At 44.6% G+C, this 26,774-nt stretch overlaps 1 protein-coding gene across 1 annotated transcript; it reads right to left on the bottom strand.

Moving 5' to 3' along the window:
- Positions 1-1,020: 1,020 nt before the first annotated feature.
- FBXO32 (F-box protein 32) lies at positions 1,021-25,644 on the bottom strand. The gene is made up of 9 exons (XM_010709284.4): positions 25,386-25,644; positions 21,780-21,892; positions 20,041-20,090; positions 19,253-19,345; positions 12,481-12,574; positions 11,432-11,616; positions 7,854-8,036; positions 6,618-6,761; positions 1,021-5,948 (listed from the first exon to the last, which is right to left on the bottom strand). Exons 1-9 carry the CDS (start codon positions 25,499-25,501, stop codon positions 5,859-5,861), a joined length of 1,068 nt encoding a protein of 355 aa, XP_010707586.1. The 5' UTR covers positions 25,502-25,644; the 3' UTR covers positions 1,021-5,858.
- Between the last annotated feature and the right edge of the window lie 1,130 nt (positions 25,645-26,774).

Below are 26,774 nucleotides of genomic sequence, written 5' to 3' on the forward strand. Positions count from 1 at the left end.
CCCCTCGGTGCCACATCCACTCATTTCAAATACCTCTAGGGATGGAGACTCCACCACCACTCTGGACAGCCCATTGCAATGCAATCCCAGACCCTGTGAGCTCCTAGGAGAGGGGAGGTGTTACAGTACTGCGTAAATAGGAAAAGACAGTACAGTACTGTGGAAATAGGAAAAGACACGACTCAACCTGTGTCACCTGAAGGGATCGCTGACCCACCCAATGCATTCCTAGGGACCAAGTAACCTCCTTAAACGACTTAGTCCCTAAAAAGTAAGTACAACTGATTAGTTGTACTCGTGTTCTAACCAGGGCTGCACACCTCTAACTGTACTCCAGAGACAGCATAACCATGAAGATAAGCACAACCACTCAAACACTTTAAATGACAGCAAAAGCACCTGCATTCTGTGCTTGTTTCCATAGCTGGTTTCCATGGAACAAGTCATCCTGCTCTTCCAAGATAACCTCTCCTGTTTCAGCCTGAGATGCATTTGCCTTTAAAAAAATATGCTTTTAGTATTATTTTCCCCAATTTATTGACAACTCCTTCATGGGCTCCTCACTTGCTTTCCCTCTGGACAAGAACCTGGGTCTGAGTATTGCAGTCCTGAGTAACCAGATGTCGTAACTGGGAAAAAAATAAAAATAAATCAAAGTCACTTGGATAACATGGCTAGAAAAACACTTCCATAAGCCAGAAAGTGAAGCTATTGGATCAGTGCAATCACTAGAGATTATTTCGGAGCAAGCCACTCCTATGTTTTGGTAAGGGTGCAAATTCCAGAGCACTCACTTCAGGTATGTACTGAGTTTGGGATGTAACGGTTTGACTGGAAGAGAGTGCTCCATTCACTTCATTTTCCTTTGAGTTGCAATGAAGTAACAACTCTACCCTGGACATTCCCATGTACCTTCTACCATGATAACCTGAGTTCTGGATGTTCCTGCTTGGAGTCATGAGAAGCTCAAGGCTGATAAGGTCAACAGCTTGGAAGCAGTAAGACAACCAACTCTGTGGATCACAATTGTTTGAACATTTATTGCAATTCAGTGTCAAAAAATGTTTTACAAAAAATACATTACTGTTTGCACAGAACAGCTGTAAAAATCAGAGTTGAACATGCAAGGGAAGAGGAAAAAAGTGTGCAAATTTATACGGAAGGATTTTAACCACACAATAATATTAAACAAAAATCTTACTATACAAGGGATGTCTTTCACTTCATATTATCTCTACTTAGAACTTTAAGGAAAAACAAAACAGAACACACTCTTCCATATATAAGTAGGCATTTATAATTACCGTAGATTAATTCCTAGACGAGCACATTTGCCATTCAAATTAAAACTCTTCCTTAGTAGCAGACTGTCAATACTCTGCACCACTCATGACAGCTAAAGACATGCAATTTCCACCCTCACTTGCCCTCCCAGGAAGAGAAAAGGCAGTGCTTGGCCAACAGAGGGGAATCTCTCTGGTGTTCCTAGAGTAGACACTGCCTATGTCAAAGATGAGATGGATTTGTTCCCCCTAGAGCCAGATCCCGCAAAGCCCATGTGGTACCAGTGAAGTCACTGGAGGAAGACGGGATAAAGATCAGGCACTGATAAAGAAATTCACACTGGATGTGCGAATGGCTGGTTGCGTCTGCAGAGCCTCTAACTAGCATCATTACAAGCAGCATGAGCAGAACAACAGTCTGCAGCCTTGTAACTGACATTCTTCACCAACTCCATCAGCCATGAGCTCCACTGGATCTGCATTTTGCTAACAGGCCAGCTCAGCAGAGTGACATTTTGTAATTCAAAGCTATTTCTTCTTGGCAAGGTGCTGCTCTGTGGGGAAGCTGCAAGGGTTTGTAAGAAGAACCCCAGAAGAAAACTCTCGTTCATTGTACCAAACAGCAGATAAACGTGAAACTGCATGTCTGATTTATTAGCTACTTCACAGAATGTGAATTGTTCCTGCTCTAAATCAAATTTTAGCTGCTAAGGGCCAAGGAATTTTCTGGTCAGGAAAAGCTGGTGTAGTACTTGTGTATGTTCTACAAGGAGAGAGCTTTGCAAGAGTAACTGAAGTCAAACAAACGGGAACACAAACAGTTAAAAACTTGGGGCAAAGAAAAAGGATAGAAAAAGATGCTTCCATATACAGAAAGTGGCAGGGTGCAATTAAATGTTTACATACAAAGCAGTGTCTTTAGAGCAATACAAGTTTTCCTAATCACTTTACAAAGCAAAAGGATCTAGAAACTTTCACAATTAAAAAAAAAAAACCCAAACAATATGAGGAGTTGCACACATTTTAGGATCAAACTTGACCATGCCATAGTTAATATAAATGGCTTAAGGTATGTACAGCTGAAATGGTGCCTCTTGAAAAGAAAATCTGAATGCCTGCCCCTTCAGGAAGCCAGAACACAAAGATCTCCCCTGCATAGATCTGTTTTTCCTCTCCATGGTGCCATGGCTCTACACCATTACATTGCTTAACAACATCTGAAGATAAGGCATTTTTTTCTGCATATGTTGGGAGCAGAAAAACCCCGAAGAGAGAAAAAAACCTCTTTTCACAGTATAAGAACCAATGCATTTCTAATGGGAACGCATCAACCAACTTGAAGCTGGAGACACTGTTTGAAAAGAACATTCGATTTCCAAAATACAAGTAAAAGCCTGTTTCCTATTCACAATAGCTTTGCCAGAATCGTCCTAAAATAAATAGGTCCTTTTTGTGTGAGAGCAGCCTTACACCATCCTGCCTGGAGACCCAAGCTATCCCAGCTGGTTTTCCTGCCCTGCCATCCTAAGGCAAACAGATGCCTTTGCACTGCCAAAATACTGATCATTTTGTTTAAGCAGTTAGACTAAAGTATTGAATTCCCCACAATACTTCCCCGTACCAGCCACACGATAAACAATGAGTCTCCCAAGGAGATCACGTTCTGATTTGACAGCTGCTGGTGACTGAGGCCATAACTGAATGAGGCACATTCTGCTTCTTATTGTTCAATCAGATTTCTTCTGCAGCACAGTGATTGATTGATTTTTTGCTGCTTGGAACACCAACAGCAATATCCCAGGACTTGGGATGAGCAATGTACAAGTTGTATCAGGACTGATCTTCATCACTTTAACATCTACACAGTGCTAAGAAAAAACACTAACTGAAATTAAATTTCACCAATAGGAGCCTCAATTGCACATTAAGTTGTTCACTGGGCAGAGGACACAGCATAAACTCTTTACTCAAGACCAGTGAAAGGCTGATAGAGGCAACAGTGAGAACAAAAATGTTCCTGGACCACAGCTAAAGGCTGGGATTTTCCATCTTGTTGGGCAGGTAAGATTTAAACCTGAGCTTAAAATCCACCCAGTGTGACAATCTCAGTGGGTAAGCATCATCTGATGAGTATGGCCTCAGACTGTACAGAAACCCCCAGCATCTCATGCCAACTCCGTCACAAGAGGCTGGCTTGCAATGGATGGCAGGGGGGGATCCACAAATCAAACCAAACCACCCCCAGTCCAGAGCAGGAGGATCATACATGTCCTCTTAGAAACAGTAACAGCAAGTGTCTCCAAAGGCAGTGGCAATACGTCATTCACTTGCAAGTTCCTGTCCTTAATGTCCTCTTTCACCAAGCCAGATTTCATCCTCATCAACCCACTGACATCAATATGGGAATGAAAACAGAAACTGGCCTCCCTCACTCATGAGCATCCCCCCAAAACAAACATAAGTTCATTTTCCCAAGGTAACAGCTTTTAAATCACTTTCAGTTGACATGAACATGATCACCAGGCTTATTTTCACCACCAACTGATGGAGAGAGCTTCAAAACAAATATAGTTCCCTATCCCATATTTTCTCCTCATCTCTGATGATGCCAAGCTCTAAGCCACAGCTATGAGCAGCACTGGCTCACAGAGCTCTCTAGAAGAGCAAAAGCTTGGGTTTGCTGCGGGAAGGCAAAACAGCTGTTTTGTGGCAGCATTTTCCTGGCTTCCTCCTTCCCAGGTTTCCTCCCCTCTTCCCCACTGCTCTGCCCAGAGGCACCTTTTCTTCTCTTTGAGTCTCTTCCAGGGTATGCAAAATCATTTAGTTTGCAAAAATGCAAATACTGACAATTTTTTAAAATATAAACAGCTGCAGAAAAGTGTTGAAAGTCAGTTATAAAAATATATAAAAAAAAAAGGAACAGAATATTTAACAATATTAACTCAAGTAGTTCTTCCTGAATTGTCCTGAGTACTCCTCTTCCTCACAATTCTTTGTACACGGACACGCAGAACCAATAAAATTTACCCTTCTGAGGTATCCTGCTTACATCACACAACAGAGAAAGTGCTATACAGGAAATCTTCTGGCAAATGGCAAAACTTTCCAATGCAGGTTTTCAAGTTGTTACATACGAGCTGGAATCTTCTAGCTCCACCACAGTGAAAAGTGGAGATCATGTTTGGAGTTTATTGACTTACTCAGTAGGACTGAGAATTTAGCTCTAGACTAGTGTTAAAAGATCCCATAAACAGGTCAGCACTGGAAGATGAAGGGACTAGACTAGGTCTTCTCCATTTTCCTCAGCACACAGAAGTAACCAAAGATGTTAAATGTCATGCTGGAAATCCCTTGCTTACCTCAGCCTTGACTGCAGTTTTTAGCAAAATGCCGACCAATTTCTGCTTTCTCATCACCCTGAACTCCAATAGTATGAAATGAAGCAGGATGCTGCCAAGTCTTTCAATGAATAAGAAACCTCATCGTTTCACAAGATTCAGTGGCCCTATTCTCTTTACAAACAACCAGCTCTAAGATGATTTAATTCACTTGACAGCAGTCAGAATATAGAGCAGCATATATGTTGGAAAACTAGGAGGACACGGGCTTGAACCAGATTCTAACCACATTTGGGATTTCATCCAATGCAATTAACCCAGTAGAGTTGATATGAATTTACCTTGCAAGATTAAACTCAATCCTTTGTTTCTCTATAATGGAACTTCCTCCCTTTTGGATAATCTTCATCCTTGTGGCTTCTCTTCCCTTTTACTTAATCTTCCATAAAACCAACAAATTAAAAGAGGACGGAGTAAAGTCTTAGGTATTTATATAGTGCCTATCATCTAGGCATTCAAGCACTGAGTAGAGCAAGAAAACTAACATAAAGAGGTAAGCATTAACGTAAGAAAAGATGCTTACTGTCACAAACATTTCCCTTTAAATCATTGTACAAAATACAAAAGTTCACATTGTACACTGGATTTTTGTTTGAAAGGTACTCAATTTGTTAGAGGTAGAAAGTGGTACGGTGCGATTCTTTTGTAAGTAGGCTAGAGTTCTATGTTAAGTCTTTCAGAATGTCTCCTTTTTTTAAAAAGAAAGTATTACTAAACTTGTCACAGGGATATTTTTCATAAATACTTTTAAAACGTCATTTATAAATATGCATGCTAAATAAAACCAGATGGAGAAGCAGTCCAACAGTCCTAGCCTCATATTGCTTTCTCTCAATTATTAGAAATGAATCAAAAGACTTCTCAGTGGTTGTGGGGCAAATTCATTATTAACTTTTAAAAACACAAATGAAGGTTTTGCCCTGTATCTTGTACTCTGATCATAAAAAAAAGGGACTCTGTACAACAACTGCATTTATACATCAGTCCTATGGAAGTCTGTATTCCTTAAGTGCTGAGCGTCAGTGAGCAATTTCACCTTTCATCTCCAAAAACCTTTTGTTCCTTGACTCAGGAGCTTCACACAAACATGAATATTTACACTATTTACAAACAGAGTGTCCAAGCTCAGTGGCATAAAGTGTCCTGTAAGAATCAATTAAGCTGTGGTGACTCAAGTTCAGAATCTGAACAGGTTGATAAAGTCTTGAGGTGAAAGAGAGGTGGAGCAGGTCTCTGGGTTGTTGGCTGTGCAAGGGTGATCAGTACCCTGGGAAAGGAGAAAACAACTCCATTTAGAGAGATTGCAGAAGGGGCTTCAGAACATCAGCCAGCTTAATGCTGCCACTCTGCCAGATGCCTTGCTTGCAAACAGAGCAGAGCCCAAAATAATATTTCTACTCTTGCCAAACCAGACAGCTCAGAACTGTGCTTCAGATTTTAGGGGCTACTGTCAAGTCAAGGGAAATAAAACCACCAAAGATCCACCCCACTCTTTCAATCTATTCTCTGAAGGATCAGAAGCCAGTGATCTAGAGATATGCTATGGACATCAACGTAGTGGGAAACAAAACTGCTGTGGTCTGTCTGGTAGCCACCAGCTCTCATTCTAGCTAATCCCTCTGCCAAGACCTTCACCTCCATGGAATGAGTGGCAGGAGTTATGGGCAGTACCAGCATGATTTACTGCAGGCAGCCCTACACTACATCCATCTTCCTCCCTTTGGGCCTCGATGGCCACAATTTGTTCAATGTAGAGAAAATGGGAAAGTCTGAAGCATAGCAAAAGGGTCTTAATAGCTGAGGGAGAACCAAGATATTTCCTGTGCCTGCACACTAGCTTGTGCAGGCAAAGGAATTGCGACTCCTTTAGGCTGCTGCAATCAGATTGCCCCGTGGCTCCTGTCCCAACCAAGGCGGTCCCACCAACACTTCATACCTTCCAAGAGAGGATGTGGCAGTGCCTGCACAGCTGCAGTGTGTCACCATACTGCTCCTTCCGTGGGTAACACCTTATGAGCTTGAAGTACATCTTTTTCCAATCCAGCTGTCCCTTGTCAGATAGGATTAGCCGTTTGCGAATCTGGAAAAAAAGAGGTGGTAATTGCAGCAGATAAAAAAAAAACACATTGTTTTCTCCATTCATGGTGTTCTCTTCTCCCTTGCATAAATTAAGCACCATCCTTGCTGATCCCATAACAGTTTCTGTGTAACACCAGGGAAACTCCTGCTCTGAATGCCCAGCTGTAACAGGCTTCCTGAGAGCAATGGCCTCACATAATACCATCAGCAGGGTATAGATTCATTTCATGAATACTACCATAGGAAGCCTGGGAGTTATTTCATATTACTTTAGCCACTGTTTCTGGCTGGCAGGAGTGCAAGCGTAACTGCATTTAACAGTTTCAGACAATCAAGTCGGTGATTTGTCCTATTAGTTTGAGAGAGTTCTAACTTTCTTTTTGGGTTCATTATTGCAGAGATGGAATTTGAATGTACTTTTAAACGAGAAAGAAATGACTTCCCCAGAATAATTTTCAAAGTCAGACCCAACCTCAGCAAATAAAGCAAGTCAACAGAGAAGTCTGGCACACAGTCCCTGACGTGCAGAGGCCTGGTATAAATGCCCCACACATCCACCCATAAACAGATCAGTGTGAGGGTTTTTTTCCATTAGTTTTTAATTTTAGAAGACCAAGAGATTACCAAAAGGCTGGTTTCCACATACTGTCCTGTCACTCACAAAACAGCTCAGAGGGGATTTCTTGCTCTAAAGGGCAGGAGAGTACAACTCATTGCTCACACACCACATCCACTGAGATTTCTCCAAGAGGGTGTCAGTCCCTGGGACATGGCAGTTAACGCCACAGTTTGGCTGCACGTTTTCACTGCACACGTGGGATGGACACAGCCATGACTTGCAGTTGTTACCACCTGGATTAGGGATGAAGAAGTTCACCCTATGACTAATTCCTCAGGCTCCTATTTCAAGGAATCATTGCTGTGGCATGCAAAACCCTCTACATAAATCATCTTTATGACCATTCTCATGCCAGCCTGTATTATCGGCTTGCAGCACAGCCCTCAGATCCAACATCTGAGCATCCCATCAACGTGCATTCACTCACTAACGGGTTACAACAGGCAACCGACAGCAATCTGCATCTCCTCATACCTGTCTGTCTGTGAAGTGGTACTGGCAGAGTTTCTTCCACAGCAGCCGGTCTTCGCTGAGCACTTGCAGGTCGGGAGCCACTTGACCAAGGCTAACCAGGTCCCTCCCATCACTCAGTCGCTGCATGATGTTCAATTGTAAACACAATGGCAGGTCTGTGAAGGTAGTTCCTTTAAAGGCAGGCTGGAAAATATAAAATAAAATTGAGTTCAGACAAGACTAAAACCCAAGTAATTCTACCTTGTAGTAATGTTACTACTTCAAATATTGCTCTTTATGAGGGGAAAAAACTGTTTTGAATAAAGAGACATTTCACCTTCTGCCCCAGAAAAGGATGTGAGATACCTTCAAGGAAGAGTACATTTATACATATCACAATAGTAGGAAGAAGCAGAGTTACAGTCTATGCCTCTTCCTCTCTCATCCCTCTCACACCCACTCTGCCCCCAGAGATGCCACCACCAGCTTCCACTAGAGCAAGACACTGGAGGACACTGGCCACATCACGGTGTCAGGCATGACTATCCACATCTCTGCAAGACAAGAGATGTTGGCATTCATTCTCAGCTTCAGCCTTCTGTCACCCACACTGCTGGGAACCTCATGCACTTCCAGCATGTGTTCTAGCTCATGCCGTCACAAGATCCCACTGTAACCACGGCAATGGCTGATGAGTACCCACAGCAGGATTTTTCTTGCATGGACTCCCAAGTCACTGCTGGCAGGGCTCATCTTTCCTCTGTGAACATCTGCAGAACCTGCCTCTTTTCCAGCAGCCACAGTCCTGCAGGCTGCTCAGCCACACCAAAGCACATCCCAAGGAGTCAAAAGCCACCTTCACTTCCAGTCACTTTTGCCTGGTCTGCACAAGGTCTGGGACTATTTTACAAGTCTGCATAGCAGCACAGCTCCAGAACAAACTGGTAACAAAGGATCAGCAGGTCCTGAACTCTGGAGCAAACCAAGGCACCCATGGGAGCAAAGCCTCTGCAAAGACCACAACGTGGGCTCTAAGCTGCTCCGAAATCAACCCCAGCCTTAATAAGGCAAACATCAGCTTTGCAGATTGAGCCTCAAAGAAACAATGTTAAAGAGATGTGCCAAGTTTATCATTTACCCTGCACAGAGATGCTGCTATTTTTAAGCTGCAGTCGCATCACCCGCCTTGCAATTGGCACGGCCATTAACTGTTTCAAAAGAGAAGCACGAGGCCAGTCAGCAGCAGGGGAACGCTGCGTGAGGCTGCTGTGAATCACATGGTCTCATCTCCAGCCATCTAAAGGCATGTGAGATTTCCTGGGCACAAAGAGTACAACTGCACATAAACAGTTCCCACCTTCCCCTTGGTGCTCAGCCAGTGCTGCTTTCTGCTCCTCCCCCAGCCCAGGGGACCTGCAAGAACCAACGACTGAAGCAAAACATTTCTGTCCAGTTCTTCTAGATAAGCTGAACTGTCTTGGTCATCTCCAGAGGGTATCTGTTCCAAAACCAACATAACTTTGACAGTGCCATGGTGAATTATTTCACTGATCGACACGAACAGTTGTTCCTCTGTTCACATCCCCAGCAGCCTCACGCTCTCTACCCTACAGAGATTCTCACCCCAGCTCTTCTTCTATTCCTCTCAGTAGCTGTCCCCTTGAGAGAAAAGGACACCTCCCCACTGCTACATGCTGAGGGTTAAACTGTGAGCACACTGCCTGGTTATGTGCAGACACTTGGTGCTCTTGGAAATGAAAGAGGAGGCAGACAGCCAAGCTTCAGCACTCCTGAAGCCGATGAGTCTCCTATTTGCTATGCAGCAGGACCAGTGTCCCTGCCTGGTAATGCACACTGAGGTCATCCTTAGGAGTAGAAGGAATGTGCTGCAGCCTTGGATCACCTCTCACTGATCTCCCCTGCCACACTGTCTGTTGTATGCTCCTGCAGAGAGCCCACACAAGTTCCACTTGGGCCAAACTACACTCAGAGGCTCTTGGTTTAACAACAGAAACAAGAGCAACAAAAACAAACAACCCAACTGAGGAACACATCTTATTTCTGAGGAAGCCAGTGGAACTAAAGCAACTCCATACAGGTTTTCTGAGTCAGAGCCAGAGACTCATCTGCTGCTACTTTTCCCTCAGTACTCCTTTCCAGGACTTTTCAAACATTACTTTCTTTGGAGAAAGAACAGAGATTAGATCAGAGCAGATCGTTATGTTGTCACTTTCTGGACAGGCTTTTTTTTTTTTTTTTTTTAAACACCACAAGCAACCAACTGCAACAGAACTGGGCTTGCTCTTCCTTCCTCCCCACTCAGCTGGTTTCATTCTAGCTTGACCTGAAGTCATCTTCCAGTGGTGTGTATTGTTTGGCTTTGGGAGCTCTATCTATTTTACTCTCTAAATCTATTTTACTTACTTATCAGAGAACTGTCTGCAAACCTACACCAAATGTACATAAAAGGCAGCTCCATTCACCAGCAGTATTTTGATGCAGTTTTACTAAGATAGGCCAAGCTCTGAAATGCTTATGTGGGTTTTGAGAGTCAGTGAAGTAGAGGAAAAACCACGCTGTACTCCCAAGTAGAGCAGCAGGAGGTAGGTCCTGACACACAGTGCATCAAGGAAGCAGACGCCACGGAGGAACTGAACGCAGCAGTGCCCAGGCACAGAGCAGCTCCCCATAGCAAGGCACCAAGAGGGATGGACATGTCCCAGAGCAGAGCTGGGGCAGACCACCATCACACAAGGCAGTGCTACTTTTGCAGCTCTTCAAACTCCCCGGATCCTCCCAGAGTTCATCTTCTCCCATGTCCTGCTGCCTGTATCATTCTTTAACTGAAGGACTGGAAATTACTTCCTGGTGTTCCCAGGGAATACAGTCACATAGAACGATAAAAGCAGGACCTTTGCTCAATCCTTTAAGAGCATCTAGTCAACCCATCAGGGAAACATATTTTTTAAATTCCCTCAGGGCATGCTTTGGTCTGCCCAATGAGGAAATTCACAACACAGTTCTCTGGAGAAGACTTTACAATGGGCACACAGGAGGAAGCGTTTAGCATTTCTGTGGAATCAGCACCCATTCAAGGTGAAGTGGAACAAGTTCAGATTTGTTTTACACACAAACCCAGGTTAGAATCTTATCAATTAATTTCCCCCATCTGCACAGACGCTGTTGGAAAACCAGATGTTGTGAAAGCAGGATTCGTCTGGCTGGAACAGTCAGCTCCAGACTACTGGAAGAATCACTGATGTTTTTCAGCCAGGAAGCATGAAGTTATGCAGCTATTTGGAAATTTGCATTTATTTGAGATTAATTTATTTTGGATTAAACAAACCAAAAAGCCTCAACTATCTGATAAATAAATTTTCAAGGCAATTTCTCAGATTGAGAAAGACTGAATTGACTTTTCATACTGAGGCCTCATCTCTCAAGACTCTCAAGAGGGCAAGACCGTTTTCTGCCCAGCTCAGCTAAAATAGAACCTCATGGCCAAAAAGTACCGTGGGATGCAGCCACCAAATGAGAGCTAGTACATGAGCTTTCATGAAGAAGCTGCATTATTTTTAGCACTTAGGATTCATGCTTACCCTGGTGATTTGAATGTTGTTCAGTTGCTGCTGCCAATGGAGAATAGTCTCCATCCTGTGCACCCACATGTTGATGTTTCCTACAAGGACAGACTTGCCGACCCGTTGAACCAAAGTGCAGAGGGACGTATAGAGGGTCTGCAGCAATTCCCGTATTAGCCTGATGTTCTGCTGGTCTTCAAGGACTTTTGAAGAAAAAGAATGGTTATAAATGGAAAGTGGCCAAATCTCTTCCTGAATCTACATGTTTCTAAGGAAAAGTAAGCTGCCATATTCACACAAGAGAGCCAGCCTATGATTCGCTTTCAGAGAAAAATGCTTAAACATTAGCTAAGCTCAGCAGGTTAGCAGATGGTAAGATTTTCCTAGGATAAGCAGATGAATTATCTGCCTTTTCTACAGCACTTCCCATTTCAGGCTGTGGAAATCAATCAGCTTTCTCCTCTAACATGTGTGATGTTATCTGTATGCTTGCTTCTTCTCCACTTACCCCAGCTGAGGGGCAGGGAGACAGCTCAGATATTCTGTTAGTGTGTGTACACACAGAGTGCTCTCCATTCCCTGGGCTCACTCAGAGCTGAAGCACTAGGAAGGGAAGCAGCCCACTTAACTGCAGTCCAGTCCTAAAGAAGTCCCAGGGGCTGAGACAGCCCATAAGCTTTACTTTCCCCCAGACGAGCGGAAGCATTTTCTACAGCAAATTGGAAACATGGAGCAAAAGAGACTGAAGACGTGCCAGGCTGGGGGGTAGGAACAGCTCTCTCTTCTGCTGTCAGAAATAGGGCTCAGTAGGTAGCAGAAGAGATGGCAGTAGGAGAAGAAGGAATTGCCTCCCAGGTATCTATTAAAATATGGACATTTATTCCCACTCCCCCCACTCTGCAGAACCCTTCACTGAGAGAAAATGGAATTACAGACTACAGAAAGCAGAAATGGTGTCCCCCACTTCCCCCACTCTGCACTGCCTATTCTTGAGGATGTGGTTCATGCTGAGTACATCAAATTAAATCAAACTCCTCCTCCTCCCCCTCAGTGTTTCCATTTCTTACCTTTCTGCACCACTTTTTCCAAAATGTTCATGTAGTTTTTCTGGGCAATGCCACTCAGTGACGTCAGCTGAGACTTTGCTATCAGCTCCAACAGCTGTGGATAAAAATAGAAATTGCAAGCCTTAGAGAGCAGAGATACCTTTCTAATCTTAACTCCTGGTCACATGACACAGCAAAACAGTCCAGACATTTGTTTGCTGCATGAAAAAAAGTAGATGGAACAACAGAGCAAACACATGGGGGAAAGAAAACAAGATAAATAACTAAATCCACATCAGAAAGGAGGGAGTGGGGGCAAAAAAAAAAAAAAAAAAAAAGAGGTCTTTAACAATCTTCAGGAGAAAAACTTGATTTCATGGTTCAGAGATGCAGAGAAACCACAGCAGCTCAGACTGACAGCATCTATTCACACCAAGGAACAATGAATGGTAGACGTCACCGACCTTCAGTGGGGCATAAACAAGCAGTGTCATAAGGGAGCATGACTGAATGCCAGTTTGGATGGGGATATTATTGATGGGGCATTAATAAGAATCAGACTCCTCGATTTACGTCAAACTCCTTGGCTGCATGGCTTTTGTCAGAGTGCTGTCACCACAATGGAAAGGTTAAGAACTGTACTAAAAGTTCAACCACCCCTCCCCAAACAAACCCCTATTCCCTCAAGATTTCCTCCTCTCCATGCAGCTTTTGCAGCTGCAACAATATCAAGTCATTCACCTCTCACTGTTTGTCCTGTTTACTCATTAGCCTCCTCTAATGAGAAAACTCACTTTTACTTTCGATTGCCATTTGCTTCCCATCACAGAGTGCCTGCCTTGTACACAGGCAGGATGCTGGATTTGGATTGCAGTTACTAAAGGAGCCATCTCCCACAAGGTAAATTGCCCTCTCCTCCCTGGGCTCTGCTGGCACAAGAGCAGCCTGCAATCATATTCTGCAGAACATGTGGTCTGTGATCTCCCAAGCTTTCCTCCCCCCCAGCATTATATAAATACACAGACTGTCCACACAGCATTCCATTTGTTTTGGATGTACACGGCCTTCTGTTTCAATTTAGAAGGGAAAGGAAAAACCTTTTATGCTACAAATCAATCAACACGTTACCGCATGACTAGCTTATTAATTCTTTATTATCTGGAGCTGCGGTGTCCTATTGCTGGCACCACAGTACAGAGAAGGTGCAACTACTTGTGTCAAGTAACCAAGATGTTTTATGATAAGACTTGATAAGTCAGGAGCTGAACTGTTTGCCCTGTTATAAGAATGACAGGAATGCACCCATAAAGTTACCCACAGCTTGCCACAGAGCAGCACGCTCAGGGAGAGCAATTATTTCAGCCATTCACCCATTCTGCTCCTCTCAGGCACACAACTGCCAGTTTGGAGAAGCAAGCTGCCTGAAGCAGCCAATCTATTCTTCCATTTAATTTCCAGGCCAACGCCATCATCAGGTGGCTTTGAGTTTACATTCTATTAATATCTCGCACCTCACATGACTGAAAGAAAACAAAACGTAAAAAGACCTGCACAAACTTGAGAAGGGCAGGCTGCCTGCTCTCCTGGCTCATTTTGGAGAAGCGAGGTGTAGGAGCGTTGGGTAGTGTTTAGAGCACACAGCAAGAAGAGCCTCTGACACTCCTCAGCAAAACTGAGACCTCAAAGACCTGATACTCTTAAATTAAAACATGCCAGGCTGCAAGATGCTGGCAAAATCTTAGAAATCTTTCCCTAATTTTTTCATGTACCAAAGGAAGTAGAAAAAAACAGCGTTCTCAAATGAGCCTGCAATACTCTGCTTACAGTAACCCAGTAAGCCTTCAGGCCTTTGATTCTAATGATCAACTTGCCAGACTCCGTCTGTACATTAGCCACACATGCACCCAGATCAGCTCTGCTGTGCACAAACAACTGCTGCCTCCAGATTGCACTGTTCGGGAACTGGCACACAGACAGCTTCCTCCAGGCTGGGCGTTAGCGATGTGCCCGTTGCTGAGCACACTGAAATATCCCCAGCGATAAGTATCACGTAATGCAATACTGTAAGAGCTCAAAGCCAGGGCCATTCTTTAGGAGGAACAAAGATAAAAATCTCAGTTCCCTGAAGAACACTAAATTGGCACAAAATTAAGCTAGCCAAACAAATACAAATTTGCCTTGTCTGCTTTTATCAAGGTTCAATTTCTGTTCAGTGAACCAGTTACAATGTCACGTGTCACCTCCCTCCCCCTGCAGCAATAAACACAGGATGAAATTCCATATGAAAACTATGTTGTGAATGCTTCTAGGACTACTCCACTCCCCCAGGACCACTGGCTGAAGCAACTGATCGGCCTTCCAAACCAAAAGACATTTTTATTCCTGTCCTCATATAATACATGTAAAGTAGGTAAGTGATACGGTTGAATGAGGCTCGGAACCATCCATGTCCCAGACTCCAGTGCAATGAGGATCTTGTAGGGCTGGCATAAACCCAACCGAGCACAGTCTCATTTTATATACTGACAAATTTGAGTCTACAGCATGATACAAATCAACAGTGTCACTTGCATAACGCAGACTAAAAGCAGACTGATGAATTCAGCTTAATGCTGAGTAGGGTAAAAAAAACTGGAAAGCTGCTAGCATGTGTTGTGATGCATGGAGCATTAAGCCCAGTCCACGCTCAGCTGAGACAGACAGATGGTAGGAGAGAGTGCAAAGGGAAAGGTTAAATGCAATTTTTAAAAGCCTGCTTTTCTAAAGCCAAGTAATTGCATTCCAGCTGACTTCCACTGGGGCTGGGAATCCGTAGCACCTCCTGAAAACAGGGCCCTAGATCCCAGTTCACTCTTTCAGATTTTCAAAAGTTGAAAAACAGTGACCTGGTAGCTTCTGTAGAAATCCTTCCTGCTCCTGGCCTGTTGTGATTACTCTCAGGGATCTGCAACAGCCAAGAAGAGGCAAGAGATGCAGTGGGTTATTCCAGAACCTGCCAAACTGGCAGGAAGCAGCAGCTTCTACAGCTGAGTGAAAACCTGCTCACTTCCCCACATGAACAGGATGAGGTTTCTGCACAAACACCACTGGCAGCAGCATTTCCACTGGAGCCAGAAGGGCACCTACAGGCCTGCACTGCACTGAGGAGGGTAGAATCTCACCTCAAAAAGTACAATGCTTTGTAACAGTTAAATCACATGCCTCAAGTTCCTCAAGTGTAAGTCCACATCTGAGTGCCCCAAACTGCCCAAGCTAAGAAGGAATGCATCCCACAGTGACCCCCCAACAGCTGAGAGCTGGGGAGCTGGCTCCTCATGTTGGAACTGCGTGGAGAAACTTACTGCAATGAAAGTTTCCCCCTCACTCTTGCAGCCCTTCACTTTTTGTGGCTGAAATGTCATATTAGCTGTGAGCTGAAAGGTAGAGCAACAGCAGGGTGAGTTATAATGATCTACAGTGCAGGTGCTGACAGATCTCCATGAGGCAACATTGAGCTGATATTCTTTCAGCGCAGCATAAATCCAGAACTCCTGGAGCTAAGCACTATAAAAACTGAAGAAATAAATTTTAGAGACTACTTTAGCAGGCTGCATGCTGTCTAGATCATGTTATGCCAGAAAAGCTTTGCCCATGCAGTTTACCCTGGCCTAAGTTTTTATGATCAGAAACAGCACCTTCCCTTGAGACATCACAACACCCATCATATGACAGATCTTTCTGAAGGAAGCAGCCTGCAAAACCTCACTGTCATCTGAACAAAGTGCTCCCAAAGGAGAACCAACAGCTTCTGGGCTGCTGGCACTTTTCTCTCTGCTTGTATTGCATATACTCACAGGAGCACTTTCAGTCTTTGTTAATTTTTTAAGAGCAGAGAAACCAAGTCTTTTTCAAGACAAAGAACGTTGTGGGTCCTCTGGATCAAAGAACCTTCCTTACTGGCTCTAAAAAGGGAATATTTTCCTTGTAATGCGTAGGTAGATGTTATACAGTTCAAGCTGTCAGCAAGGACCAGGTCATGGCAGCAATACCTGTACTTAGCACTTCCAGCACTGTATCAGCACTGTCAAGATGAGAATGACATTGGAAGAAATGTCTTCTTCAGTTACTCAGTGGCCACAGCTGATAGTACACGATTATGAAAAAATATTTGCTGTGCATTTTGATGCCCACACTTCCACCTGACCTGGAGGTACCCATATTGTAACAGATCATTTGACTGTTAAGAACTCTAAAAACTTAGTGTGGGAACATCTTGAGCAACAGACATTTTTGTATAACAACAAAAATCAGCACCAAAACACAACAGCACTTAATTTGGAGATATTTGTAGTCAAGTGCTTTGAAAAAGGCAAGGGCAAGTTGATGCTCAGGCCTGAAAGGTCATTTTGTTATCAGCAGTAATGCAGCTTATCTACAGAGAAAGTTTGGAGGAGCCAGCAGATCTCAGGTCTGTAGCTATTTCTTTTCCCTCCTTCTCTGTGGATATCCTCACACTCTTCCCAAGCCTCCATCTCAACTTTCCCGCTTGGAAAGCATTTACTTGATGAAGTAAATACCGTGACAATGATCAGACACCCTGAGCAACGGGGTGGAGCTAAAGAGAACAAGGAGAGGGAGGGAAGGGAAAAAAGTCTGGTCTGTCTGCCAATATTCAAGGCATTTTCCATGTGACAGATTGCTCATCTGTGTACTCTCAGAGGCCTGCAATTTGCAAAGGACCATAAATGAGACCCACATCTAGGCAGAGCTTTTCATAAATAGATTGGGCACAAAAAGCATTTTATAAGCTACTGTCCACCACAGACTTGGCCAATACAATTCCTTCACTTGAGAAGTCAGTTTTACATTTGATCAATGGTACCAGCTTTAGGTTTTTTTTGTTGTTGTTTGTTTTGTTTTTTAAAATCAGCCAAACTACAAGTCAACCTCAATTAGAAAGCTACATACTCCTCAGAAGAGGTGTACCCTTAAAACTACTTAGCTTTAAAAGCTCAGAGAGGTAACTTGTAGAAACAAGGATAAATACTGACTTCCATATAGAACACTACTAGATTGGACACAAGCAGGTCTGGTATGCTTTTATGAAGGCATCCTCAAAGCAAAATAAAGGAGGTCAGCCTGAGTGTCCCATCAGACTGCAACTTCAATGAAATTTGAGTTTAAAACATTTAATGGGTCTGCTTCCCAATGGTTCCAAGCTTGTGCAAAATAATTGTCATATTGGGCTACACAGTAGAAGCCCAACCCAAAGCTGGACTTGGAAATATCCAAAGCTGAAAAGGATTCATAAGGATCACTGACTCCAATTCCTTAGTAGTGATCTCTGTGGAGTTTTTCATAGTCATGAGGTAGAAAATCTGCCAAAATGATCCTTGGAGTACCAAATACTTGCTAAAGAAGGAACAATAAAACTTGTGGGTTATGGCCTTGGCACAAATTGTTTCTTCCAAAATAACTGCCCTGAAGTTGACATGGTGGCGTATTTATCCAATAGCAGAAAACAGTGGGCATCTGTTCTGGCAGGCACCTTCTCTGTGCAAGCAGTAAAACAAGCTGTCCCAGGATAGCAGAACTAAGAAAGCCTGAATTTCCATGAACTTGTCTCCTGCTTTGCCTCTTCTATGATCCCCACCACCACCTCTGTGACACTTTGCCCGAGCAATCACCCTTGTCCTGCACCGTGGGTGAGTAATCACTTCCCAATGCCTATACTCCTCCCAGGGTGACCGGGCTTTTCAAGGGCTCCCAGTCACCTCAACAGGTGAACCTGTTTCCTTACTGACTTCTTCTGACACTTGACTCAAAAGGAAAGCAATACCACTGATGCTTGCTTCATAACCTAAAACCTAGACAGCTGGTGTCTCACCAGTGATTAATGGCTGATGAAATGTGAAAAGGAGCTGTTTATAAACAGCCTCAAGCTAATAACAGCTTTTTTTTTTTTAAGCTTATTGAATTCCAAGCCTTGACAAGCATTCAGAAATTTGAGATCAATTTGCAGATCACATGTGCATAAACAGTCTGCAGACCCTGGGATAGCAGATACCCCAGAACATCACCACTCCTTGGTCACCTGAGGGAAATGAGAAGCCCTGATCCATTACACAAAGCCAGCACATAGGGAACCTAGGGCCAATGACTCCTACCGACTGAAAGCATAGGGGCAAATGAAATGCTTCACCCACTGAAACTGCTGCCAGTCACACAAGATTAAGGGCATCCACGATCCTTGGCAGTTCAGATCAAGGACTTGAAGAGGTTCATCCCATTTTCTCGTTCCCAAAACACTCAGCTCCCTAAAGTCTCTCCCTTATCACTTCACAGGAGGCAAACCCTCCAGCACTGATGCTTGCAGCTATTTTAGCCCCTTGCGTAAAAAGATGCCCCCACTTCTTCATGGCTCATGCAGAGCCCATGCTCCTTCTGGAGTTATAGGAACATTTAGAAGCAGAACTTAAAACTCAGAAATTAGAAGCAATAGTTTTTCTGGCTGTCCAACATGATTTCCACACAGCTGAAATTATGTATTAACTGAAATTCTCAACTGTTCATCACAACCTAACTAAAATATAGTAGGAGTGCTAGGATAAGGACAGCCCATCAACACTATCATCACTATCTTTCTCCATCTTAAAAGATCTTACAATAGGTTTTGGGGTTTATCCACACAATGTCTTCCATCAATCACTTCGCACAGCAAAGCCCAACATCCCCTACTTGCCCACCACCGAACTGGTACTCAGTTCAGAAGCCCCACCACCAACACGGAGATAAGCCCTGGCCTTGCACTCACCCTTACAACATAGTTGAATCGCCGGGAGTCCAGGATAGCACTGGAGAAGTCAAGTCTGTTGAAGGCTTCTCCCAAGGTGCAGTAACCATGGCGCTAAGGAAAAAAACAGTCTGGGTCATGTTTTGACAGACAAGAATCCAGACAGCACCAGGAAGACGTGACCCAGAGCAACTTGATTTAGCAAGATCATGGGTACAAACCATGGGACTTGCTCACAAGCAGAGGAGGCAGGCCCATCTCCCGTGGAGCTGCACTTACTGACGTCAAGAGTGGGCATGGTTCAACATAGGTTGTGGCATTTTCCCAAAACTGACTCAAGCTCTATTTGTGACCTTAGATAGCTCAGTTCCCTTTCTCCAGAATTTACAAGGGAGAATAATTCTGACATTCCTAGGGCTCAACATATAGCACAAGTTTACAGAGGGTGGTTGCATACAGCCACTTCCCTCCATGAGCCTAAAGCAAGCCATTGTGATGAATTCCAATCATTTTCCATATTAGGACTGAACTGGGTGAAAGCCAAGAACAGTATTATGGCTGGGTCTGCAAATGGCTTTTCTTTCAAAGGGAAGCAAACAAGTCATATTTTAAACACCCGTACAGAATCTTGCACAGCAAGCCCTGGCTCCTTGATTGGGGTTTAAAATCATTACTGAAATTCCAACCACAAGCCAGATCTTTCACTTATCTCTTAATAGTTTCTGCTGATTTATATCAGCTCACTATCTTCCACTGTGTGGAAAAAACAGTATGAAAAGGGAACAAATATGAACTACAGAGGCACTCACCTCTTTTGTGCTCCCCTTGTGAACATAGATCCATTTTTCTTGATGAAAATCTGTTTAGACAAAGATATTTTGCTCAGTTAATCTTCCACTCTACAGCAGGCTGGATCTCTGTTCTGCTGACAACACTTGCTGCCCTTTTATCACAAATCAAGTTATTTTGTATTTATACCACTGAACTTGAAACCAAAATGAGCAACTTGCTGAAATGCTTTGTTTCCAAAGCCCTTCATTTGAAACAACATCCCTGATCCTTAAAAAGGGGTTATGTTTCAGTGACACAGCTGAAGACTGTAAATGTTTAATCTGCCAGTCACAGATATACCATAGCACCTCCTCTTCTTCAGTACCAAACAGTAATCATGGCTGACAGCCAGGTTTTGTTATTGATTTTATTAACTATTTATTACCTTGGATACAGGCTTGGGATTGAATGTCAAATTTGAAGTTGAGCAAAAATGTCATGAGACACCAGGCATGTGGGAGAGAGCTTTTAGCAGTGAGGTCAGACTCAGAGGAACATACTCTGCTTGTGGCTAACTTGCTAAAAGAGAAAAACCTCTTTGGGTCCAAAATTTTTCTACTTCTAATTGTCCCTTCCTTCAAAAGTAGGAATTGCCCCCAAAATAACTTCCCTATATCCACCACAAGCTGCTACTTGTTTGCAGAGAAATCTTTACTGTAACAGCAGTTGCACCACTCAGTCCTTTCCCCACCCCATTCTTAAATAGGCTCTTAGCCCTTTTTTTTAAACCACACACTAGCAATTCATCAGCTGCATAAGTCAGAAATCCTCTCCACCCTGCAAAACTTTCCCTTAAAGGGTTCCAGAAGAACAATGTCTCATTTCCCACCTAAGGGCACAGGGATGCAAGTTTGTAGTACTAAGATTCCAGGTACAAAGCCAGCCTCAGCAACAGGCATGCAGATCATGCAGATCAGGCCCTTCTTAAATGAGTAGGTCACAACAGAATTCAGCCAATGGTTACATTTGTTTTTTCACAGAAAACTGAATGCACAGAGGGGCCAGATTTTGGCATGTTTCTGAAATCCTGGGGGATGCATAGTGAGCTAATACTAGTGTGGGAATGGTAACTCATTTCCTCTGTGTATGTTTACATTTGCAGCCTTTGCTAACTCTAGTACCTATCTTGCAATCAGACGAATGCAGACCTTGCTGTCCCCACAGCATCCCCACATCCTCCCCAAGGGTGACATCTGAGACCTCTACTGCTCACTGCATGCACAGAAAGATTTCAAGCCTCTCATTGTTTTGAGCAAGCTGAAGTCTTATTTCATTTTTTTCATGCACTCCATGCAAAGAGATATGATCAAAGCACACATTCAGCCTTATAGCCTCCAGTAACATAGATTAGTACTCAACATGCATATGGAAAGGAGAATAAATTTAGTCTGTTGTGCACAAGGAAGTCTGCAGGGGGAAAAAAGCTGGAACTGGTTCATTTGAACGTACCATAGGAAAAAATTACCCTCCTTCTGACAAATACAAGTGACAAAAACTTGAACACAACAAGCGTAACTCCTCAGAGCAGGGATTACTAACAGAAGCATAAATCTTCACATTAAACTGAATCCAAGTTCTCTTCTTAGGTCAAACATGGGCGCAAAGCCCTTTAAGATAGTTTGGAAGACTTATGCACTGCACAGAAAAAATGGATCTGAAGCATTTTCCATTCTCTTCCTGAAAAAAATTTTATTAAAAAAATGCCCAGACATCTTACACTGAATCTTGGCTTTGTTATTCAGTAGGTCTTTTTTCCTCTTCTTGGCAGCAACATCATAGTTGAGGCTGTTGAAGAGATTCTCTTTGTTGTGATCTTCCTTCTTACAAAAGCTGTGAATGACACAAAGCAAGGATTCTGTTTATTTCTGCAGTGTGCTAAATGTTAGCTTTCCTTTAAGGCAAGAATACACAGGTTTTCATAATGCTACTGCTTTGTATACTGTTTTACACATAGCTTTTTGCATCCAACAGCGTTATTCTTGACAATCTTCAGTGCCCCATCTAGTATTGGAGAAAATAAATGTAACAGACAGGAGTAGGGAGTGCACAGTAGTGTTGGGATGCTGTTGGGCAGTATTCTTTTCCACCCTTTAACCTGTTTTATGCTAAATACACTTTTCTACTGTAGGTGGTGGATCCCTACAAGACAGACAAGCACATTTATTCATCTGAGGACACACATACACATGAAATATTTACAAAGTCTCATTTTATTTTCAAGCTTACAGAACAGTTCAGCTGAAACCCAGACTTGACTGGTGGTTTCCCACATAGCAGTGTCTGTACAAATGAACAGCTAGGATCTCGCACCCAAGACTGTCCATCTTTGGTATTTGCTGAAGATCTGCTTTAACTATATGATTAGCGAAGTGAGCTATAACCCCTTATTTTCTTCGGGCAATGAAAGACCAGAGACTGTCTGCATCGAGGTCACCGCATTCTGCAGACCTGCGAATCAGTAGATCCAAGCAGCAGTGTGAAACTGAGAAGCCCTTAGGCAGCTGCAGTACTGAGCCAGAACTGAAACAGAGCTGCCAACACTGCTCTAGCAGCATGCAAAGGATGGTAGATGGCTGCCTGCAGGCCTAAATCCCAAAGAAAAGGGTCCATGAGGCAGCACCAGCCTGAGACTTCCCTGGAGATCTGGGGCATGCTGCAGCCTGTGCTTCTGTGCTACTCACAGCATGGTGTGAGCTTCCTGTGCAACAGCTGCAGGGACCTAGTGCAGCCAGGCTGCTTCCTCTGCAGATGTCATTTACGCTTTCAGCTCTGAAATTGTTGTGATTACCCCAGACTCCTCACACCTGATAGCTACTCAGGACAGGCTCCTGCAAAGCAACAAAACCTGAAGGCCAACGCTCCTTGCTTCCCTTCACTGCTTGGTCTGATGGCTAGCCCAAGCCCACAGCCACACCACCAGCACACACAGCAGACAAGTGACCAAGGCTAATTTTTGGTTCCCAGAGTCAGAACAATCTATATGTGAGAACAGAAGACCTGACTGCTCATTTCCCCAACCTATGCTGCTTCACTTTTGGGGACCAAAAGCAGACAACACAACAGACAAGGAAGCTTTTTTTGAGATGTTCAAGTTCCTATTTTACCTAAGTTGCACAAAATAAACAGTGGGCCAGATGGACATGCCCAATGCAGCTGTAGAACTCTGCAGCCTAAGAGCACAAGAGGTGCTTTAAATTCTGCATGTCAACAGCACACCCTTGACTGCTGACTTCCTACTGAATGACTCTGTAATCTGAAACCTTCATAACAGCAGTGGATGAATTCTAGCACAGGAGACAAATTATTCCCTTGCTTAGGTATTGCCAGATTTTCAAATGCTTTTCTAAGGCATCTTGACATGCTGAACAGTTGGAGACTGGGACTTGACATTGCCAGGCCTGGTATGTCACCTCTGCACTTCTTGATGCAAAAAAAAAAAAAAAAAGTATGAACCCACACCAAACCTCAATGTTCCCAACTCAATAGCCACTGGCAGCCAGGCATTCTTCTAGAATTTATAAAATAGATGTTTTTAATACTAAGCTTGATTTGGAGTCTATATAGAGGGGAGAAAGAGATAAAGAACCACCACATAACCTCCTTGCACAACAGGATGTCATCTGTCTCACAGCAATCCCTGTTTGCTCCAAGCCACGCCATCATGCACATTCCTCTTCCACCTCCCAGCCCTGTGCCAACAAACACAGACCTCACCAGGCTCTGCTGGCAGCAAGATGGAACTCTGCATGAGGAGTTTGGTTTTGACAGGAGCAGTGTGGCCAGATTGCTCCACATCCATACTGCAAAGACTTCCTGCTGCAGCTTTACAGCACTTCACAGTCTCTGGGTTTTTGGTTGTTTTGCAGTCAGATTAATTGTGATTCTCATGAACTGGGGAAGATTTATGGCTTCACACACATCACACTTCTCCAGCTCGAGAACCAGGAAGCCTAAGGATATGTCTGCTTCTGGAGAAGGAGAGAGGGATATCTCCAGAGCTTCTCAGCAAAGGTGGCAGCAAGTCAGGAGATTTTCAGGGACACTCCTTAAAGGTACATTCCCGAGACCACAAGACAGTGATTGTTTTGATATTTTCTTCACTACAGCAGCATCAGGAATAAAAGGCTGCCGCTGCCCAGCCTATTTCTAAATTACAGCATGCCACAGAACAGCCACCCCCATCCTCAGAGCAGCATTACAGAGAGCTTCACAGCTCTATTTCTGTAGGAGGCTGGGTGATGGCACAGCACAGCTCGGCAGGTATAGCAGGAAACTGAGCCACCACACTCTCCTACACAACAGACCCTACTAATCCCCTCGCCCCCAGCATCAGCGCAGGCCAAACTGTGCTTTATGGATTTATTTACCACAATATAGACGCTGGCTGATGACTCATAGGTGATTTACTGCACAGCATCATGTGATGAGCTCAAAAGCTTCGTGCTTCCAGCAGGGTTTTAAGATGTGTACATAAGGGGGAGGAAGTGCTGGAAGCTCCAGGTGGGACTCAGATGAGCTTCCTCCCCAGGCTCAGCCCAGCTCTATGGGATTAAATTTGGCCTCAGGTGATCAGCCTTAACCCTGACCACTGGAATCAGGGAAGGATCTGGGACTGCAACACCCTGATCTAACCTTCCTAGGTTAGGAGCAGCGCTGCCCACCACCCATCGGGAGAAGATATACCAAAAGAGGCAGGCAGCCCCTCCAGCAATGTGTTTCACCATCCCATCTCTAAGACAGGTCACTGCAGGCTGCGAGGGGGCCCGAGAATTTCTTTGGGGGGTAGGAGGGGTGCGGGCAGGGGGCTTGTCAAACGAAGGAGAATTTCCATATCACAAAGCTGGGTGCACACTGCTTTATTTTATAGCCCGCACACCACGAGGCACCGTTCCGAGTTCTGCGTGGGGGTCAGCGAGCTCGTTTCAGCCCGACCGCGTTCAGAACGACCACAGCCCGGCAGTGAGACACAACCCCTCCCGGGCCTCCTGTCCCTGATCCCAGACGGCTGCCTGCACCTGGGTCAGAGCGCAGGGAGACTAAGAGGACATTTTTTCTTTCCTTAAACATGACGGTTTAAGGACTCGCTCCCATATATCTCCCGCTTTTCTGTCGCTGACACCGCTCCCCACTAACCCCCCCCATCCCAGAACCGCCGTCCATCTTACCACCGTCGCCCCCCGCCCCGTCCCCCCAAGGGCCGTAATGGCAGCGCGGCACCTCGCACTACGGCGCCCCCTTGCGGCGCACAGCGCTCCACGAGCCGAGACACGGAGGAACAGCACCGGGACCGGGCCTCGCACCGGCACCGCGCCGCCGCCGCTACCTGCTGAGGTCGCCGACGAAACCGCCGCTCTTCTCATCGAGGAAGCGCGTCCAACCGTCGGCCGTCTTCACCCAGCTCTGCCCAGGGGAGCGCCAGTCCTGCCCGAGGAACGGCATGGCAGCAGCGGGCTGGGAGCGGTACTAAAACGACAGAGCGGACCGGTGCGATGCGCGCCTCGGCGGCAGGGCTGCGGGCGCCGCGCCGCTCCGCGTTATTTATGGGCGGCGCGCGGAGTGTTGCCGGAAGCGCGATGCTGGCCCGGCCCCCCCGCCGCCGCACGTGGCGGTGTTTATCGGCACCGCCCCCGGAGCGCAGGGACGGCCCTCGGGGGGCGGGGCGGCAGCCGGGGCCCTGCAGGGTAAACAGCGGCGGGGGGAGGGGGGAGGGGGGTGGGTGGGTGGGTGTGTGTGTGAGCTCTGCGGCTTACACGCTGTGCGTAACAACAAATATATAAAACAGAGAATGGAAATGTATTTAAAAGCAATGTTACGTGCGTAGCGGTGTTCCATAGACAGCTCATCTACTTGCTTTGTTACCGAAGAATATAAATGTTTACACGCGTATGTATGCTTATGTATCTCAACTACAAACATTGTCGTTGTTCACACATCAACAATGTATATTTTTACAGAAACAGAGGATAAACACGTGGGAAAATGTATAAGTACACAGATTGTATACGTAGAATATTATGTATAGTTTTACACAAATAGAATGACACCGAGAGATGTAGAGAATGTTCTGAAATGTTTCTGATATATTTTGCAATTGCATACAGTGTCTTATGTATGTATGCTTATGCGTGTATGCTCTGTATGTGCGTTATGTTCCATCTATAAAGCGGTGTCTATAATGCTATATAGGTGAATATACATAAGACACAAATATTGTGTATGAAAGTACATATAGATCTATAGATGTTGCTCACTGGTAACCAGTGTATTCTGTACTGGGCTTTAAAAGTGCTTGGTAACCAATGTATTGGCTTGAGTGCTTGGTAACCAATGTATTCTGTACTGGGCTTTATAAGATGCAGCCTCTCATGCAGGCCCAGGGCTGATAGTGCATTTTTAGGCAGCACAGCTCATTCTGTACGTGTGGGATGCTCTGCTCGCATGTTACAGTGCACGTGCCCTGTGCTGTGGCATACCCATCTGCACACACAGATTTCCCTATGGTGTGACAATGGGAACGGCTTTCCTGCTGCAACCAAGGGGTGAACTGAGAGTGGACAAAAACTGAAATTAAAATGAGAGGACTGAGTGCCCCTCCCTGCTTCCCACCCTGCCAGTGCCCTTCCTTGTGGGAGATAAAACTGCTACCTCAGATTGCTGGCTATTTTTTATGTAGGGGGGGATATCGCTAAGCCACGAGAGTGCTGAGAGCTGC

Source organism: Meleagris gallopavo, chromosome 3, assembly GCF_905368555.1.
Source record: "Meleagris gallopavo chromosome 3, MGAL_WU_HG_1.1, whole genome shotgun sequence".
Lineage (NCBI taxonomy): Eukaryota > Metazoa > Chordata > Aves > Galliformes > Phasianidae > Meleagris > Meleagris gallopavo.